Below are 21,115 nucleotides of genomic sequence, written 5' to 3' on the forward strand. Positions count from 1 at the left end.
TTTTTTAAAGACATTTTTGTGGTAATCAACATTTTGCCACAAATGCCATAGACTGAGCTTAACTTTTATTGAACCCAGAACATTTAAGGAAATAATAACAGCCTTAAAATGAAAACCTTTTCATTCATTAATGTCTCAGAATAGATACACAACCCTGACATTTTTTAACAATTTTAAAAAAAATTACTTTTACTTTTAAAATACACATGAAAACAACTAAACATAGATAATTAATTTAATATTATTATAACCGCCAAATATTAAATATTAGATTGACCAATTTGTACATAACAAATGCAATAAACACTTATGAATTAAGAATAATATAAATAAACAAAGAAATATCATTAGAATTAGAAACATCCCAAAAAATAAATTAATCACAAGTTTTGCACTCACTTTGTATGTGTGTGTGTGCGCGCGCGCGAGCCACACGCACAGCGCGCGAACACACCGGAACTGTTATGTGCAGCCAGGAGACCTCTCACTCCACACAACACTTTTTCATATGATTTACTTTATTTCACACATTTACATTTATTTTTTCCTGTCATGACGCGCTGGATTCCCACTAAGAGAGAGAAATATGGAGTGGGTGAGTGACTTTAAATGTGCTTTTAGGTCTTTGTCTACTTAGTGTTTCTCTGAGTGGAAACTTGCGTTGAGAGACTCAGCGGAGTTTAGCCGCACCTTTACCTGAACACACACACACACACACACACACACACACACACACACACACACACACACACACACACACACACACACACACACACAGTGGAGCGAAATGTATCTTCAGGCATGACATTACAAATAAATAAGTAAACAAATAAACAGTAATAATAATAAAAAAAAATATTTGTAAACAATACACATAATAGTAAATTTATGTAGCAGTCTTACAGAGCTGCAAAATTTGCATTTAAAGTGATCACTGCCATAAAAACCATTTGCCTTGTAGTGACATATATCTGTGCACGTGGAAGCAAACACCCATAAAGTAAAATGGAATGAACCCCTTTTTTTTATCTCTGTTGGTGTTGATTGTCGCATAGTGTTTTTGAATTGTTTTGCAAATGCCCTTATCAACTCCCACACAACAGTAAAACACCTTTACATACTGTACATTTGTGTTGTTTGATATGGTGCTTCCCTGTCACTCTTAGTAGGTTTAAGACTTCCCAATGCAAATTGTGATTTGTTTGTGAAATTATATTGTGAAGGTAGTTGTATTTAAGGACAGCATGTATGCTTAATATTCACACATATTTTGAAAGTGCATATATTGTGACGCTTTCAAATTGTGAACTATTTGTTCTAGGGTCTCTGTGCAATACTGTACTTAGTGCTAAAGTACCTGGAGCGGTCAGATGTTTAGTTTACACACAGAACCGAACATTCTTAAAGTCCCCATGAATTCAAAATTGACCATACTTACTTTGTTTGCCTAAATTGATCGTTTTGTGGTGAACAATTCATCCATGCAAGTCAATCCACACAAAAAAATTTTTTGGCTTCGTAATCTTTAATCAAAATCTGAAAATTCCCCGCCCCTCTGCATTGGAGGACCTTGCCTGATGACGTAGGTTTGACGGTTTAGGTGTCTCCTTAACATCCGTAACACCGCCCCTCCAACTGTCAGTAGACAGGCTGCCTGTGTATTTGCGAGCATTGACAGCGTGTGAAAGGAGCGATGGCGAGGAGGTGCATTTTTGGTTGTGACACTCACGGAACACTTTTTACCATTCGAACCCTCCGCATGTAACGGCTCAAACATGTAAGGTCTGATTCCCCCCGTGACGAAATGATCCTCCGTGTGTTCCTGTTCTTCTTCATCTTCCTCCTCCTCCTGCTGCAGGAAGGGGACTGCTGGCGGTGTTTCAGGTGGCGAGTAATCCTCAACAACCGATTGTAAACTTGCATTAAGATCTGCCTCCATTTCTGAATGAAACACCTACTTTTTTAGATCCAATCAGGTGCTAGTTGGAAAAAAAGCCACGCCAACTATTTTGCCTCATTTAGTATTCCGTTTCTCTCGGAAATACGTCACAACACTGGAGAAAAGTCGTTTGCAACTTCCGGTTCACGGGGACTTTAAGGATATGTAATTTGTTGGTCAGACATCAAACAGTCTGGCTCAAACTTTTTCTGCTTTTCCTGGGGACCTGAGGACCTAACATACATTTGAGGAATTTGCTTTGTATAGTGATTCTCACAAAACTTGTCAAGAAAATGTCTTATTTTACACCAAATCAGTGAATCTAGAAAAAGTATAGGCAAATATAATGAAATTATATTTTGCATAAAGGCTATGAAGCCTACATTAAGGGCCATTAAATGAATAGTTAATCCAAAAATAAAAATGCCCTCATCATTTACTTGCCCTCATGGAATGTGTTTAACTTTCTTCTGCTGAACACAAGCGAAGATTTTCTTTAAGAATATCACAGCTCTGTAGGTCCACACAATGCAAGTAGATGGTGATTAGCACTTTAAAGCTTCAAAAAGCACAGAAAATTATAGTTAATGTAATCCATTTGTCTCCTGTGGTTACATTAATGTCTACTTAAGTGATATGATAGGGAGAGAAACAGATCAATATTTAAGTAGTTTTTCCTATAATTGTTTACTTCTAGTCGCTGTCAGTGCACGTCCATGAGAGGCCCCATTCATGTAGTCCACTTGCATTGAATGGACCTACAGTACAGAGCTGAGGTATTCTTGTAAAACTTTTTGGTTATTGTTCTGTAGAAGAAAATCATACATGTGTTGGATGTCATGAGGGTGAGTAAATTATGAGAGAATTTTCATATTTGCGTGAACCATCCCTTTAATGGCCCAAAAATGCCAAATAGAATCACTCAGTGTCATGTTTCCTTCTTGTAAGGGATTGTTAAAGATTGTCTCCATTTTAGCCTTCTCCAAATTTATGAATTAATAGGTGGGTAGCTGACAGATAACGTGTCCATGGACCTAAGATTTAAGGATAAAACTTATACTAATGTATAATGTTGTGACTGTACCATTTCAGCAGTCGGTATGGATACCAGTAAAATTTCATGGTTCTCGATACCAATTTCTGTACCACAGTATATGCTAATATGAAAATGCACTACTCAACACACCCATTTAGCCCATTTAAAAAGTTAAATTTCAATGTAAATAATAAATTAAAAGAATTGCATGTTTCCTTCAAGTATTTCTCAATCAAGGATGCATTGCTTAGATTTGGGGTGTCACGTGACACCATACGAGAATCCGATTTGTGAACGGCGAGCTCTACGTACTTTGCTAGTTTTAATACTTTTTATGACATAAACCAGTGAGATTCGATACACTCCGTTTCATAACTGTTCTAGGATTCTTTTGAAATATATCTGCCTTAAATTCTTCACTTTCGCACATTATTTTAAGGCTCTCTGAGTAACTCACAAGCCCTTATTTCTCATGAGGGAAGACTTTGAGATACTGTTTCTTGCATTTGATCATCTCAACAGAAATAGAGTAGGGCATCTCCTCTCTCTCACTGCCTATTATTAAACTGCGTGAATAAACCCACAATGACCACGGATATTTGACATTTCATGGCCGTAAATTGAAACTGGATCACTTTGCGTTCACAAAACGAATCCGTTTATTCCATGTTTATGTTTTCGCAGGAGTTTTGAGCACGCCTCTGTAGACGGCGTGCACATCAGGGCGCTTGACAAGTGGTTCATCTTTACATGCTCTCAAGAGAGCTGCTGTTGTGACGTCCACGGTGCGGTTCCCTGAGATACTCAACTGAATGAGACACAAGCTTTTTCCTCTGCGCTCATGAGTCATCATGCAGGGAAAGACTAGGCTGAATCAGCTTCTTAACCAACTGTTTTTTATTCAGTAAAGGGACACTTCATTACTCTTTCACTGGCGAGTGAAATGTTAAAATGTACTTGCCAGTGGCTAATAACAGCCGTTTTTGGTCGCATAGTGCGAAATTTACTCGTGGTGCAGAAATTACTTTTAACATGGGGGCGATGAGGAAACATTTAGAAAATATATTTTAAGTGACTTACTAACAGGAAAACGTGTTGTAATATTATATCATGTTTGTGTGGGTGGGGACAAAAAGTAAATGGGACTTAAGGTGCTGGCGTCTTGACAAGTGATCCGGGATGCTTTCGCTTCAAGTGTTCGTTCATGGCGGTTGTATGGCTGCGATAAGCCATTTCCAATTTGCATATCTTAGACAGCACCACATCGTTGGGTCTCTGGCTAATATACACCCATGCTTAAGATCACTATGGACAAGTTTTTTTTAGCTTCAGTTTGTTCTTCGGGGAATCCATGCTTAAACCGGGTGATGCCATTTTAATTATTCCATTGCGACGCACCAACGCATGTTATGCAAATCGATGTATTTTTGTAATCAATGACATAGATTACTTAGATGAATCGTCCCAGCCCTACCGGCAACCATTCACATGCCCACAGCAAGCGATGTCCTTCATAAAGTCACTGGAATGAGTAATCTTGTTGTACTCCCGTTGTGAAGGAAAAGTCTGCAAGCCCCCTAGAGCAGCATTGATGCTTCACAGGATGTGTAAATATAGAACTTTTCAACATGTCATTGCATTTTTTCCCCCAAAGTTTTATTCAACAGAAGTCTTGCTTGTGATATATTGATTAATTATTATTATTATTATTAATTTCATAATTACAGTGAATATAAAATTGTACTAAACAGTTGTAATATGTTTCTGTCACAATTTCTTCAATTTCAGGACTCTAGCTTATATTTTGAAATGTGCTTTTATTGTGATGTGCTAGCTAGGACGCATCCTTTGAACGCTGCAGTATACTGAGTGTCCTCCTTTAAACAAATCTTGTTTAAATGAGACAACCTTTGTATGACAAACAGAAAGTAACATGGTTGCTATGACAGCATGCCACTCTTTAACAAGTGTGACTGCTTTGTGTGAGAAGCGAACAAATTCCCATTGGAAGGGAATGTATGAGGTACATTTTAGGAGTTATTATGATGCAGAGTGAAAATTCATTTTTAGTTAATAATACTTTAGTTATATATTACTATAATTTTATAGATTATATACTCTGCACCTGTCTACTGAGGTACTTCAACTTGGGAATTAACATTACTTGCATTTGAACATCATATTTTTGGGGAAATTTGTGTAATTTTTTTCAAAATGAATTGTGGGTTGTGAGTGCCCACGAAGGATTCACCTCATGCATCCTCCGAATTCGAGTGAAAGAAGGTCAAATTCGAAGGCTGCATTAGGAGTGTCCTACTTGCTTTTAAATGTGACCTCCGGAGGACGCAGCCTTTGAAACGAGACTCAGCTGGAGACTTTTAAGTCACGTCTGAAATAAGGTTGAAATGATTAGTCGATGTTATCAACAATGTCGACAATAAAAAATTGCAGAATTGTCGTTTGAGCTTATTTAACGTAACATGAGATTATATGAAACTCTAATGATGACGTGTGAGAGCAGCACTGTCCTGACTGAGGAGAGGAAAAATTACACATCTCGCCATCCAGATTCACTCCAAACTTTCCAAACAGCTTTAGGTGATGTAGATTGCAAAGTATGAGGGAATTATAATGCAAAAATACAAAATAAATGGAATAAGCGGAGCTAGAGCTGCCGCTCCGCTGAAGCAAAACTTGCCTGTCGAGCATCTTTAAAGGAAACACCTCACCATTGTGCAGTTATATTTAATGCAGTTATATTTAATGCGTAATAGCTTTGTTAAAGTTCAAATAATATGGAAGCAGATCATGTAAATAACTACAAACTCTGAATCTGGCATTTGTCTGTGTGGTCAGCGCCTGAGAGAAATTGAAACTGCACCCGGCTGATACACACTCTGGTGTGGGGACGCTCATCCCTCGAGTGCACACTCTTAATGCAGCTAGATTATAACGTGATGGCTCATGACTTATTGATCCATAATATGTCACTCTGCATTCCTTATCGTGAAGAAAATTGACAATACGCAGCTTTATTAATTTAAATATGAAGTTAACAGAAAGGTGAGAGAGGGTAGTCTTCACCCCATTATACACTGCAACAAAATATATCTGTGATTTGTTTTTGTTTTGGCTTGTTTTTAATATAAATATCTAAAACTCTTTTAAAACAACATACATTTTCTTTAGCTGCTTTATGGCAGAAAAAAATTGTTATCTGAGAATGTTGAATATAATATAAAAAAATACATGTATTTTAAAATATCTAAAAATTATTTTAAAACAAGATGTATTTACCTGAAAAGCAGCATATAAGATATTTAGACTTGGTTTTAGAGAATAAATATTTAGAGAATATTTCAGCGTAAGGAGTAACAGAGCACGTGCTCAAAATTAGCATTTTAAAGCTTGTGTGCCAGTCATACTGCGCATTGGTACCAGAGAGAGTCTGTACTACCGGTACTGTAGAAACACCGGTATCATTACATCTTTTTTATTTTACTATCGACTTGGTACTGAAGTACCACTACTTTAAGATAACACTACTAATGTACTATGGGGAAAGTGTATTTGGTCTTGTAACTTTAAACGTTTTTCAAACATTTTTACACCTTTTTGCCTGCATTTGTTTGTTTTAAACAGTCCAATGAATTAAATTTGTTTTAAGTTACAAAAGTTCCAAGCAGTCATGAATATAAAGTTATAAAAGCTTTATTCATAATAATTGCATGAATTTTTTTTTTTTAAATAGTTGTAGATGGAGTATTTTCTGTTACACCACAGAAAAGTCAACCACATGCCTGTTACTGATGGAAGAAAATATGTTGAGTGAACCCTAATCATATAAATGGGTGTTATTTTTTTCCCACCATGACATCAGGACACATTCTGCCTGTCACCATAACAGCAAGGCCTTAGTAACACTTTAGCCTACCTTAGGGCAAAGTGTAACTAAATTGTGATCACACAACTGCTCTCTGAAATGGCCTGGTAGCTAGCTAGTCAACTGGTCAGGGATGCCATTGGGTGACTCAGTCAGGTGCAGTTTCAGTCTCTTCCCCCTTCATGGGAATCATAGACGTGGCGCTGACCGCACAGAGAAGTGCCATTTTTGTAGTTTGTTTATGATGCACTTTCTTATTATTTGAACTTTAATAAAAGCCAGGTTGTTTGCTTTTTAGATGCTCTGACATGCAGGTTTTGCTTAAGTGGAATGCCAGATCTGGCTCTGCTTTATTTCACGATGACAGTTCTTCTGTGTTTCCTTATTTTGCATTTTTGCATTATAATTCTGTTATATTTTGTGATCTACATCACCTGAAGCTGTTTGGAAAGTTTAGAGTGCATCTGGACATGTGTTTTCTTCCTCTCCTCAGTTAGGCGCAAGCTGCAGTGCTCCTCTCTCGCGTCATCATTAGAGTTTCATATGATCTCGTTTTATGTAAAATGAGATCAAAAGACTATTAAACAACGGACATTTTTGTAGACAATTTTTTATAGTTGACATTGTTGATAATGTCAACTAATCATTTCAGCCCTTAAACAGAAAGACAGCCTCAGTCATCATTCACTTTTGTTGTATGAAAAAAAGATGCATTGATGCTAAGTGGTGACTGTGGCTAACATTCTGCCTAACATCTTATTTGTGTTCCATGGGAGAAAGATAGTCAGGGTTTGGAACAACATGATGGTGAGTAAATGATGACAGAAATGTCATTTTTGGATGACCTACCCCTTTCAATTTTATGTTGGACAAAATTGGAGTGTCTGAGCAAAGAGTGTGAAAAAGCTCATGGCAAAATGTCATGTACCAGTCTGCTAGTGTATGCTCTGTCTGTCAGTGATGTCATAGAACACAAAGGCCAGTTAGAGTGGAGCTGGTTGGCACAGCTCACAACCCAGCATGCACTGGCGCCCATCACTGTGACACCTCTATGGCCCATTTGGCCCAGACAACAAATCACACGCTCAAATGGTGCCTAGTGTGTGAAGTGGAGCATTGTGTGTGAAGCCTGGACTCCGCTTTGACTGGCCAGACAGTTTTTGTAAAGCTCAAGTGTGTAATTTCTGCACCACTAACGTCACCAAACAAGATTGCAAAAATAGTAATTGTTTTCAAATAGGCTTCCCGAAACCCCGCCACCCCATCTGCCATTGGACAAACAAATAGATAGTCCCGCTCCAAACTCAAACCAATGTTGTTATGTCAAGCTGGATGGGATGCTCAAACAAACTGTGTTTACACTTCAGGAAAAAAGCCTGCAAACCTCTACATATTGAGCTAGGTTTGGAGAAACTATGTGTAGTTATTCCATGTAAAATTAACCAAACCTTGATGACAAATAGTTTCCAACTGAACGTGATAAATGTAGCCAGGGGTGGTGGAATTCTTCTCTACCTTTGACACTCCTTTGCGAAGCCTAGATTTGTTTGGGCGTAGGCAGGAAATGTCATACACCTGTATTATAAATGATTAATCTGACCACCAAACGAAACCTATGTTTATGATATGAGCATGTGACTCTTGAGCTGATTTTGCAGGTTGCTGAAGTTGTGTAATGGTGGTGTGTCTCTTCTTCATGCCTTGTAATGAGCTAATACTGCACTAACGCATTTGTAGATAACAGAAAGGGGTTACCTCATACTATGGCACGAAAAAGAAGTGGACAGACTTATCAGTTGTGTGCACACGAGATCTGCAGTGCACCAGTGAAAGCATGTCATGAAATGTAGCCTCAAGCGTTTCAGGTTATCTGTGAGTCTTTATTTGAACTGAACAATGTGCATGCCTGAACAAGGCCTGAGCCTTTTTTTCTCTCCTTGGGCTGAGAGTCCGTGCAGTGCAGATATTGTGGCTTTGTGCTCTTACACAACGCAGGATATTACAATGCTTGATGCGAACGAACAATATTTTTGTTTAGTTCAATGTATCAGTTAGGGGTAGAAGATATTCATTTATATAAAAATGTTCTCACCTTTTTGGTCTATAATTATATACATCACAACATACACATTTTTATGGAAAAATGGTTCAAAGGCTAGTGAAACAATTATGAATGGCCATTTCGACTTAAATCAATTTCCAGAGTAAAGGAATGGTTAATCATACTTTATTTAAACAGTCATGTACATTCCAATGAAAATAGTTTTATCAAAATAAATAAATAAATATAAGGCTTGTTTCTTCAACTTTTAGCACTGTGGACTTTTAGACAGTAAAGTCTCATTAAAACACTTTTCACACTCACTGGTTTATTTAATTTGTCTGCTAACAATGTCCAACAATGTTTGTCCATGCTCCACAGGAGATTTATGTCATCTATGTAATTTTTTCCCAGCACAATGTCATTTCCAGCAGATCTAAAATTTTGTATCGTGTTTAAAAAGGAATGTTCTGGGTTGAATAAAAGTTAAGCTCAATCAACAGCATTTGTGGCAAAATGTTGATGCCCAAAAGAATAATTTCGGCTCGTCCCACATTTTCTTTAAAAAAAGAAAAAAATCAAGGTTACAATGAGGCACTTACAATGGAAGTGAATGGGGACAATTTTTGGAGGGTTTAAAGGCAGAAATGTGAAGCTTATAATTTTATAAAAGCATTTATATTAAATCTATTAAAACTCATGTATTACTTGAGCTGTAAAGTTGTTTCAATTGTCATTTTTACAGTCATTTAGGGTTTATTGCCATTACATCATCATAGCAACAAAGTTGGAAAATTGTCTATAACTATATATTGTCTATAAAATGTATATAACATTACACAGAAAAGGTTTGCAAGTGATTGTATCACTCTAAAATCATGTTTACATGCATTTTGTTTATATCTTGTGGCAAAAGTTTTGAAACAGTGAGTATTTAAACACTCAAAAATTGTTCCCTTTCACTTCCATTGTAACCCAGATATTTGCTTTTTTTAAAGAAAAGGAGAGGCAAGTGATAAACAATATTATAAAACAAATGCTGTTGATTGTCCTTAATTTGTATTAAACCCGGAATATTGCTTAAATAGAATTCTGTGGTGGAAATTACACTGATGGAAAATATATTATAACGTGTTTTAAATGTAATTAAATATTAAAACTACAAATGATTAAAACATCCTTTCACACTTTATGCAACATTTGCCAAAATTACATCTTGAATGGAAATTGAGTAGAACAATATTTACCTTGATTTGACTTTAAACATCACTTCTCAAGCATGCTCTTCAGTGACACTTTTGTTGACTTGGTAAACAAGTACACTAACCTTTGAAAAAAAACTTTTGGTGGTGGAAATGAGGCCACAACTGTGAGATATAGTCATTATTTAAAAAATGAAATAATATAGAAATCATTTTACACAATGAATATTTAAAGGATTTGTGTATTTCATTGTTTGTTTAGATTATCATGGTTTTAAACATAATAATTTATAATGGATTATCATAGTTTATTATTGAAATGATGGGTCTGTGATAAGGCTGAAACAGTTAAATATGTACATATTAGGTATTTTAGCAAGGTACCAAAATAAATGATGAAAGCCTGATAAAAGGTTTCCAATTCAGTTTTAATGAGACCATCTAACAAAAAGAAAAAAGTTATAATCTGCAAAATGTAATAAAAATACACACTTGTGTCATGTAAGTGAAGTAACACCCATAAGTGATTGGTTAATGGCATTTAATAAGTCCTGTGTTAATGCAATACATTTGATTTGTTCTCTCTCCATGTTTGACAGTGGCAGAATAAATGCTAGTAGGAAACCTTGAAAGTTAAAAACAGGAACTAAGGAGCAATGGCTTAGTGATGTGTCAGTTCCACATCTTGTAGGCTTTTTTCTAGCCTCCTCTTTGTTTTCCCCTTTTTTTGCTTCAATTGGTATTTTGCTACCCCTTTTCAGCCAGTCATGTTTCAGAGAGTGCACATTGTCATTATTTTGTATCTTTAATAAAATAATATGTGTAAAAGGTATGAGGATTAGTGAGACTAAAGCCTTCTGTCTTGTAGTGTAGACAAGCACTCTTTTAGGTTCAGCTGCAGTTCAACAGACCAAAAATGTTTCACCAAGTATAAGGCATGCACTCCGTACCTGTCAGAATGTTCACATTCCAGGAAATAGCTATATCTCTCTTGCTTTTTGTGCCAGATGATATTGTGTCCAAGTATATTTCAAACTCAACTATTATCTAACAGCATGGTGTGGAAATACGTTATTATTGGTGTTTGCTCAGGCAAGTATCACTATTATTTTTGCTCATACTTTAAGTTTGTAATTTGAACAATCTATGGTGTCCATTTTTATGCCAAATGTATTGATTGGCTTGTTGAATAGAGGTGCAATAGTACTTTTCTAAGCAATCAGACTTACCATTTCAGAGAAATCCCCAACCAGGTGTCATAGTGAAAACATGACTCGATATCCATGACTCGATATCCAAAACTTGTTATTCGTGTCTCCAGGTACAATTCCTTGCAGTTTCCAGGTGAAATTAACACTAGAGGTGCTAAAACAACAGTGCTTTATTCACCTTTACTCAAATCATGAATTTAATGGCTGATTATGATTTTATAGATACTTATATTCTCTCCGTTACTCAGACCCTGCTATTTTACGATATCGACATACTTTACTCAAACGCATCTTTTTAAAAACAGTACATTTTTATGCTTGTATTACAGACCAACCTATTTATTCCAGCATGTATAGCATGTGCAATAGCTCACCTGATAGGGCGTTGGACTTCGAATTGGATGACCTCGATTCAAGTCCATCCATGAACTCAAGATGACATGTGACATTAGAGTCAAAGAAGTGGTACGAAATGATGTGGTTGGTTCAGAAAATGTGATTTTTCAATTTGCTTCTGCATTTTAAAACGAATGTTTAGATTTAGGCATTTGAGTGTAAGGATGTATTTTTTAACATCTCATTTATATTTTAAACCACTAATGCGTAGGTTCAGGCAAACATTTTACATTAGGGGTGTATTTTTTAAAAACTTTAATCTAAAATTCCCCTTAAAACCTTGTCTGAATACAGCACCATTTTACTCACTTTTGGCGCCCCCAGCTGGACATTTCCCTGGAAACCTGCGGCTAAATGTCTTTTACAGCACATACATTTTGAATTGCAAAAATATTGTCATGTTCACATAAATTGCATGAGATCAGGCTGGAAATCCCTTAGACTTACATTGAAGGAGGGGAGTCATGTCTAGAGACCATCAAATCATAGAGACTTGGGAGTGGGCACTTTTGACTTGGTCCAGTAAGTAACTTTCCAGCCCGGTACACCTTATAAACCCTTGCAACCACCCAGAACATAATAGCTACTCCTTTTCAGGTCAAGTCAAGCACTCACAACACCCTAACATTGTGTCGTCAAGCTTTGCATTGTCAAGCACCACTCATTTTCTTCAGAAAATGTAAAAACTCAGTTTTACTGTTATGGCCTCATTGTGAATTTGGGTTTCTGGGATATTTGGCTGTTAGTTTGCAGATCTGAGTCATACTGTTAGACGTCAGACAAGACAAGTGGCTGTTTTCCTGCAGAACTCAAGAACTCTCCACTTAAGAACTTGTGCAACAGTTGGTATGCTGTTTTGTGCTGTCATATTATTTCTCTCTTTCACAAGACAGAGAGCAGCGTTGTTACTTTTATTCTTTTGGTAAATGTTTTGCTTCCTGTGGTCTATGACCCTCTTTTTTTTTTTTTTTTTTACATTTCAGCCATCTGTAACTATAAATCCAAAGGAGAGCTGGAGTTGAGTCTTCAGGTGGGGGACACAGTACACATACTAGAAACATTTGAAGGTGAGTGTGCTACAGCATGGAGTGATTAGTCTACCTGCACTTGTTCACACTTGTGCTGAATGCATGATCTGGGATATCCCACAGTTCTTACGAATTCTTGAGAGATGTTGGAATGCAAACACTTCACATATGACCTGCATAATACAAGTGAAGAACCATATTTGATTAGATGATTTAAAGATGCCATATTCTTTATTTTTCATGACCATTCACCTATCTGCTTACACTTTAAATGAACACCCATTTTGGCGATCACAAGCATATGGTGCTACATGCAGGTTTAAATCTGGTCCAAAACATTTTCATACAAAATCTGGAAATATCAGGGAATTGTAAAGCATTTCCAGGCCTGAGGAAATTAATTAAATATTAAAAGTCATGGAAAAGTCTTTGAAAGTCCAGTATTTACGGAGTAATCCAATATTTTGTTAATGAACCACTTCATTAAAACAAGTCACTGGATTGGCATCTTGTGATTGATTTACCCCAGTTATTTACCCCGTGTTAATACCAGGTGAAAAGGTGCAATTAAACAGGCAATTTTTTGGGGGGGTGTAACAATTCAATCATTTCACGATTAGGCACGGTTCACAATACATTTTCGCTCTAATTTTGTTGCTGCTGAGCAAATCCTATTTCTACTGGGCAGAAACTTCGGCCACCTGAACAGAAAATTTTACACACACACACACACACACACACACACACACACACACACACACACACACACACACACACACACACACACATGTTGTGTTTCCATGTTTTATGGGGACTTTCCATAGACATAATGGTTTTTATACTGTAAAAACTTTATATTCTATCCCCTAAACCTAACCCTACCCCTAAACCTAACCCTCACAGAAAACTTTCTGCATTTTTACATTTTCAAAAAACACAATTTAGTATGATTTATAAGCTGTTTTCCTCATGGGGACCGACAAAATGTCCCCACAAGGTCAAAAATTTCGGGTTTTACTATCCTTATGGGGACATTTGGTCCCCACAAAGTGATAAATACACGCTCACACACACACACACACACACACACACACACACACACACACACACACACACACACACACACACACACACACACACACACACACACACTTTGCTGAAAATACAGAATTATTTTATTACTGTATGCTGTTTAGCCTTTGCAGTTTCAGCCAAACTCATCGTACAACACCTGTGGCTGCTATTGTGCAATCCTATTTTAGAGCTCCTAGGGTGCAGTGAAGCGATTTCCATTTGTATCCCCACGTTACGCAGGTGTAGGAATCTCCACAATGTGCCTCATCACATTTTTGAACCAGGATGTATCATGCCATGATAAACCGTTACCCCCTACTATTTTTGCTACTATACCTTTTAAGACTTCTATATGTAAATGACCTCTATTGTGGTTGACTAACAATTTAGTTTCATCAAATGCAGTTTAGTTTTATTAAATGGTCTGTGTGGATTTTGCATTGTGAATTTCAGAGTATGTTTATGTTCAAAAGATCAAGAAAACCTGGTTGTGTTATTTACATAAGTTTACATAACCCTAGTTTTATGTACATCCATCATGGCATTGATCAGTGATATACGCTATATTACAGCTGTGTTAGTCTTTATCAAAAATAATGTAAAAAAACAAAACACATAATGTTATTATGTGCTTTCATCTATCTCAGGTGATCTGTCTTTCTGTTTTTCCTTCTCCCAGGGTGGTTCCGAGGATACACACTACGTCAGAAATCACAAAAGGTGTTGGGATAATTATTATCCTACTGATAAACTGACAATCTAATCATTACCTGACATTCTGCATGAATTGTGTTGGTTCTTACAAGTGCTGCTTGTTGTTGTCTTATTTCAAAGGGCATTTTCCCTGCCAACTATATTCATCTCAAAGAAGCTAAAGTTGAGGGAATTGGGTAAGAGGCAGATCATATGTTGATTTTGCATTGAAATTCATTTGGGGCAAATTGTCCATCACTTAGCAGTTAATTTACCATGTAGCCGACTGTCAAAAGAATATAAAGGGCCAGTCATTTGCCACTGGTGTTTCAGTATTTCCCCTAGGATTTTTTTCAGCAGCGGTGCTGTTGTGCGCACGTCCACAAGCCTGCAACACCGGACCCCTTATTAACTTGCATTGGACAAAGATTACATTAAAACAGGTGTCAAACTACATTTTTCTGAGTTTATTTGTGCCCTCAAAGGGCCCGTTGAAAATGTGGCACCAGCACCTGCTTTTTTAGCACTCATGGAAATAATGTTACATGTTATGTACATTGAAATGCACATTTGACAGTACAGCATTGATTTTGAGGTTGGGATGCAGATGAAAATTATGATATTAACATCAGAAACATCTGTGGAAAATATAAACATTTTTTTTTGTGGCTAAATTGAAATATTTTGACAGTGAATAAGTTGGGTCTTCTTTACAGATTCCTTTCATCAGGCTCCTACTGATAAAACTACAGTCATGTCTTGGAATTTCTGAAGGCAAACAAAACAAATGACATTTTCCTACAATCAGAAAAGAGTACAGTTTTACATAGATAGAAAACTGATAGCTTGGTCCATAATTATGAAAATGCACCAGTTCTTCCATTGTATTCATCATTTTAACAATGATATTTGTTATAGTTCATGGTAACCATAGATAAAACCATGCAACCAAAATCACTACCATGGTTAGTAACTATGGTTTCTATATAAAGATCTATGGCATTTTTGTAATGAAATAACTGCAGTCTAAATACATTTTAGAAAGTTTTTCTGCCACAACTATAGTTTTTGTTACTGCAGTAAATCCGTGGTAACATTTTGTAAGCATTGTGATCTGCGAATTGCAAAGTCTTCTAATTTATGTTTTCACCTGTTTTATTTGTCAGTGCCGTTTAGAAGTGTTGTTATGCCGTGACGTATGTGTGTGTGTGGTTGGGCCCCTTTTGCAGTGTATAAAGTGCACAGCTGACTAGGGATAGCAAGCGTTATGTTGCATCAAGAATATTAAATTAACCATGTGAAATCCCAACAGTGGCGCACATAATTCAGCAGTGGCGCAGCACCGCTTCGAAATGCATATAGGGGAAACACTGCGTTTGCAGTTTAGTGGTGAAAGTCCCCATGAAATCCATATTTTTTGTGGCTTTTAGTCCATGTCTGTGACGCAAATAGCTATTCCCTATTTAAATAAAGGGATGGACCATTTGAGATGTCCTGCCCCAACTTTGTTTTAATAGGAAAAACATTAACACAGGAACAAAAACTGTGCTTGTCAAGTAATTTCATAGGGTCTTTCTTTAACCTTTGAAGAACTGAGTAAAACAATTTTTATCTGAAACTGAAATCCTGACAACATGACTAAAACATGTTTTTCTAATTATCTTCTTTTGATGTATAGCAAACAAGAGACTGTAGTATCTACAGATTTGCCCTTGGTACAAGAGCTTGGCACCACACTGCGAGAATGGACACAAATATGGCACAAGCTTTATGTGGTACGTAAACCCAACCGTGCCCTCTTTGCATTTAGTTTGCGTTCATCTTACTGGCCATTTCAGCTCAACACACAGCTTCCCACATTTGTTCAAACAAAGGCAAATCTACCACAACTGTTTTTTTTTAGCTATGGTATCATTTTAATCACCTATTCGTCTGCATAACAGAGCAACAAGACCACACTGTTTCGGAACGTTCAGCAGATGGCCTACAGTCTGATCGAGTACCGCTTGCAGATCGTGTCTGGCACACTTCCAAACGATGACCTTGTGGAGCTCAAGAAGAAAGTCACAGCCAAAATCGATTATGGGAACAGGTGCGAGATGGCTTTACATAATCTTATCTGGAGTTTTTCACCAAGCAGACTTGATTTCAGATATATATGATTTACTGACATCCACAGTCATAAATATTGAATTTAACCAAATTTATAGTATTCACCCAAAAATGAAAATTCTTCCACATTTACGCACTCCCATGTTATTCTAAACTTGTATTAGCCTTCTAGGGCAGTGGTTCCCAACCCTGGTCCCGGAGTACCCCCAACACTGCCCATTTTGGATGTCTCCCTTATTTGACACACCCAGTTCTGCTCATGGAGCCTCTACTAATGAGCTGATGATTTGAATCAGGTGTGTTGGATAAGGGAGACATCCAAAACATGCAGTGTTGGGGACCACAGTTCTAGGGTATGTTTTTGGAGCTGCAGTTTTTTTTCCCGCCATTTTCGAACTTGACAGCCCGAATTACCCTTCACTTTAATAACAAGGAAAATAGCCGGGATATTTAAAAAACATTCTCCTATTGTGTTCCATGGCAGAATGTCATACAGGCTTAACTACATTTCAATAAAACTGTACGTAATGATGTTAACATAACGTATACAATATAACTGTGTATGTTGATGATGATAACACACAAGGTATTGTCAGTGTGGTGGTGAGATCTGACTACGGCTGTTTCACAGGATACTGGGTCTTGATTTGGTGGTTCGTGATGAAGCAGGAAACACATTAGACCCGGAGCACACCAGCACGGTCAGCCTGTTCAGAGCACATGAGTCAGCTTCCCGCAGTGTTGACGAGAGGATACAGGAGGAGAAGGTATAACACTTTGTAGTTGCCTGAAGTCCACTTCTCATGTTCATTAAGGTTTAGGGTTAGCTTGCACCCAAACCAGTCATAATTTAGTTTTACTTAACTGTTTTCCACTCTCTCGCTGACCCTTAAAATAATCAGGTTGATGTTTCTATTCTATTTTTAAGACTTCTGTATATAATTGATCTCTGTTTTGATTTGCTAACTTTCATGTACTGGAGATGTCGTTTATCTGGGCAGACCAGGCTGCTGAATACTGATTAGGTGTTGATATGAATGGGTGGTCATATGTTAATGTGCTCCGAGTTTGTGACATCACAAACACGATGATTTCTGGATAACCCATTTTTGCAGCTTAGTTTCAGTAAATGGTGTGCGAGAACATTAAGGGTTTTAACTACTTCATTGCTTTTGTTGCCCCAGCCACCATCATGTTGATAGAATGTACAAATCAGTCCAAAGATTTCTGCAAACATATTTTGACAACAAATACTGAATACTGAAATCACAGACCCATAAATACTTCTATAGACATAGTAATAATTTTTGGAATGATCTTGATTTTGAGTTACACTCATTGACTTTCCTCTCTAGTTTCTCATAGGTGTTCCAGAACTTCAGTCTGCGCTTTGTATCTTTGATCCTGAATGCTGTCTCTGTGTTCTCTGTTTTGCTAGATGCGTCTTCAAAACCTGGAGAAACGGCATCAGACCCTCTTCAGCGGTGTGCACACATACAGCCTTCTAATGAATCTGAAAAACTTTGTATGCAACATAGGGGAGGATGCAGAGCTCTTCATGTCATTATACGATCCTGACAAATCTGAATTTATTAGGTCAGTCTCTTTGTGTTTTTACTCAAAAAGCAGAAAGGGAAAAAATTTGATATTTTCCAGATGAAAAATTAGAGTTCTTTTTCTTTGGGAAAAAGTTTTTTTTTTTCCCCTAGTATTCTTGTTTTGGTTTCAATGGTGATTAATATTTTTTTATACAAATATGGCCTTCTAAACAAACCTAATGCTTTTTTTTCTGGCTGTGTGTAGCTGATCTTTTCAGTCTGAGTTTAACAGTTTAAGCTGCACATTACAGTGCAGATTTGTATGTGCTCCTAGCACAGTGTAATGTAGACATAACAAAGAGACTGTTATTGAAAGTTGGGCAATGTAATCTATATTTGACCCGATTACAAATGTGCAGTTTGTGAATAATTGCTGCCAAGCACTGTTACTTATTTTACATGTTAGGTGGGCGTTTACATAGAAAAACTATTGAAAAACAGCACAAACTGATACAAAAACAGAGTGACCAACCTCCAAGACTTCTATGTAAACATGCACTATACAGACATTTTTGCCTGCTGTACTGCGTCTCACTGTTTTTGTTCAGCATTTTATGCAGGTGGACCAAATTTGTTTTTCGCTGTGCTAAGTTAAAAATAAATTTTACTTAAACATCTTGACACACATGCTTTCTGAGCAAAATAGCAAAAGCAAAATACAAAAAAAATTGGACTGTTTAATCGTAAGAGTCAGAGAAAGGATGGAAATGGTCATGAAAAAAACCTTGGGTAACATAAGAGGACCTCAGGAAAATAAGAAAATACATAATATTTGTAAAATTACATGTATTTGATTTGTCTTGATTCATTTTATATTGTTCCTTTCATATACTGTACATTAATTCTGTTGTAACACCCTTTTATCAATTACTAAAAGTTGTGGAAACTATGTGGAAAGTAGTTTTTGTCACTTTGTTCTCAGCGAAAACTTCCTGGTGCGGTGGGACAGCACAGGAATGCCGAAAGAGATTGAAAAACTCAACAACTTACCTGCACTTTTCACGGTAACCGAGATAAGAATGGATTTCATCATAATGTATTTTTCTCTTAGATTTTGTTTTTCATAGTCTCATACATATAAACCGAAAAAATAAAACAAATAAAATCTTATTCGATGATCTGCCCGTGAAACATTTTTAGTGCTGTTCTCTCACTGTGTCCAGGACCTGAGTAGCATTGACCTCATCAGACAACGGCTGTTCCTGGTATGTCAGATTATCCGTGTGGGTTGCATGGAGCTGAAGGAGGGGAAGAAACACACCGGAGGACTAAGGAGGCCATTTGGTGTAGCAGGTTCTGAACCCATAGCATGGGCACTAGATTCTTTATCATAAGTTGATATGCTGTAGTCTGGAAAGGTTCCCTTTTTCTTTTTTGCATTACACATTTCACAGGTCTGCCATATGTGGATGGCTGTCCAGAGTTTCTATAATATATTAAGTCTAGAAATTTTAAAGAGTGGAATTTCATACACAAGTCCACACACTTCATTAAAGGTGAAGTGTGTACAGTAATTTCTACACCGTTAGCATCACCAAACAAAATTGCAAAAATAATGACAGGCTTTTCTGAACACACTCCTCCATCTGCCATTTGTTAGAAAATGACAGTAGATGACAGTCCTGCCCCAACCTCATGCAGTTTGTTTTTTGTCTTTATTGCTAATGTATAAAGGGCTGGTTGGGGTGCTCAAATAAAAAGAGCAATGTTTTGATAGCCCCTCAGAGCTACAGTATTTTCACTTTTCAGTAGAATCAACCCATGAATGGCTTACTATATCATTGTCTCTGAATTTTAACATGAGATTACAAATGACATACATCAGCTTTAAAACAATAATCTGTGTCGTTAGTGTTGCTTGCGATGGCAAGTATCAACATTATTATTATTAGGATTTGAACAAACCCCTAACTTTAAAGTTTAAGCTTAGAAGTTAACTAGAGGAATCTACCTGGAAAATAGTCCCACTTCAGATTGATGATTTAGACTGCATTACAGCTCAATAATACATTTTGTACACATGAATGCTTGTAAGTGCTTTCACAACAAAGCAAGTTTCACATTTCTGCTTTTCAGCTCTCGTTGGCTAGCTTGCCTGCTAGGCTTTCATTATGAGTGCATTATTGTTAATGAGTGTTTTGTTCATTTTTACAAACTGAGGGATGAGTCAACATTATTTTATTCAGCTTTAACCCTGCAGATGGCTACAATATGTACACGAACAAGAGTTGATAATTATCAAGAAAATCACTAACAAACTGCCAGCATTTTCCATAGTATTTTGAGTAAACAGCACTTTTGCTAATTTGTTTATCACTTTTAGTTCTGCATCACATTGTTGTGACCCAGAACTAAGAAAATTAAGTATTTTCAGGCATTGCCGTGTTGCTTTTGAAGAGCATTACTTTCCCCTGTCGAGAGCACTGAACATTTAATATCTTGCAGATTGTATTCGAACAACAATTAATTTTCATTCACATTTTTTATTGAAATTACTTTGTATTTCAGTTTTTTTATTTTTTGTATTCAAGTAGCTGAATGGCACAGTTTACTGTTATCTTTCTAAGAAAACAGCATTCGTCTGAACGCTACCGTGTCTTTTGTCAAATTCTTTTTGCTCTCCTCTGTTCAGATGAAATGAAAAGAGGTTTGTATTAAACTTTTATAATCTATTCAAGGTGACCAAAGGGGTTCATAAAGCTAGGCGTAGATGGCACACTAAATGGTACCTTGTCGCAAACATGTTCAGCCAGTGCACAGTTTTGTCCTGCTTCGTTCTGTAAGAGCAGAACAAGACATGAGGCTTATTTTCAAACATGTAAAAGCAAAAAAAGAAAAAATCAGGAACTCTCAAGTGTGATAACTGACAACAGGAAATCCAACAGTTCATGACAAGAAAATC

General features: G+C 36.8%; 1 protein-coding gene across 1 annotated transcript in view; it reads left to right on the forward strand.

Moving 5' to 3' along the window:
- Positions 1 to 459: 459 nt before the first annotated feature.
- Positions 460 to 21,115, forward strand: part of dock5 (dedicator of cytokinesis 5) — an 87,872-nt gene continuing 67,216 nt past the window's right edge. The window contains exons 1-10 of the mRNA XM_052108653.1: positions 460 to 595; positions 12,692 to 12,775; positions 14,490 to 14,530; positions 14,645 to 14,700; positions 16,182 to 16,278; positions 16,447 to 16,595; positions 17,247 to 17,382; positions 18,054 to 18,211; positions 19,136 to 19,217; positions 19,377 to 19,506. Of these exons, the coding sequence (XP_051964613.1) occupies positions 553 to 595; positions 12,692 to 12,775; positions 14,490 to 14,530; positions 14,645 to 14,700; positions 16,182 to 16,278; positions 16,447 to 16,595; positions 17,247 to 17,382; positions 18,054 to 18,211; positions 19,136 to 19,217; positions 19,377 to 19,506 (976 nt within the window). The 5' untranslated portion in view covers positions 460 to 552. The remainder of the gene's footprint in view (positions 596 to 12,691; positions 12,776 to 14,489; positions 14,531 to 14,644; positions 14,701 to 16,181; positions 16,279 to 16,446; positions 16,596 to 17,246; positions 17,383 to 18,053; positions 18,212 to 19,135; positions 19,218 to 19,376; positions 19,507 to 21,115) is intronic.

Source organism: Xyrauchen texanus, chromosome 37 (assembly GCF_025860055.1).
Source record: "Xyrauchen texanus isolate HMW12.3.18 chromosome 37, RBS_HiC_50CHRs, whole genome shotgun sequence".
Taxonomy (NCBI): Eukaryota; Metazoa; Chordata; class Actinopteri; order Cypriniformes; family Catostomidae; genus Xyrauchen; species Xyrauchen texanus.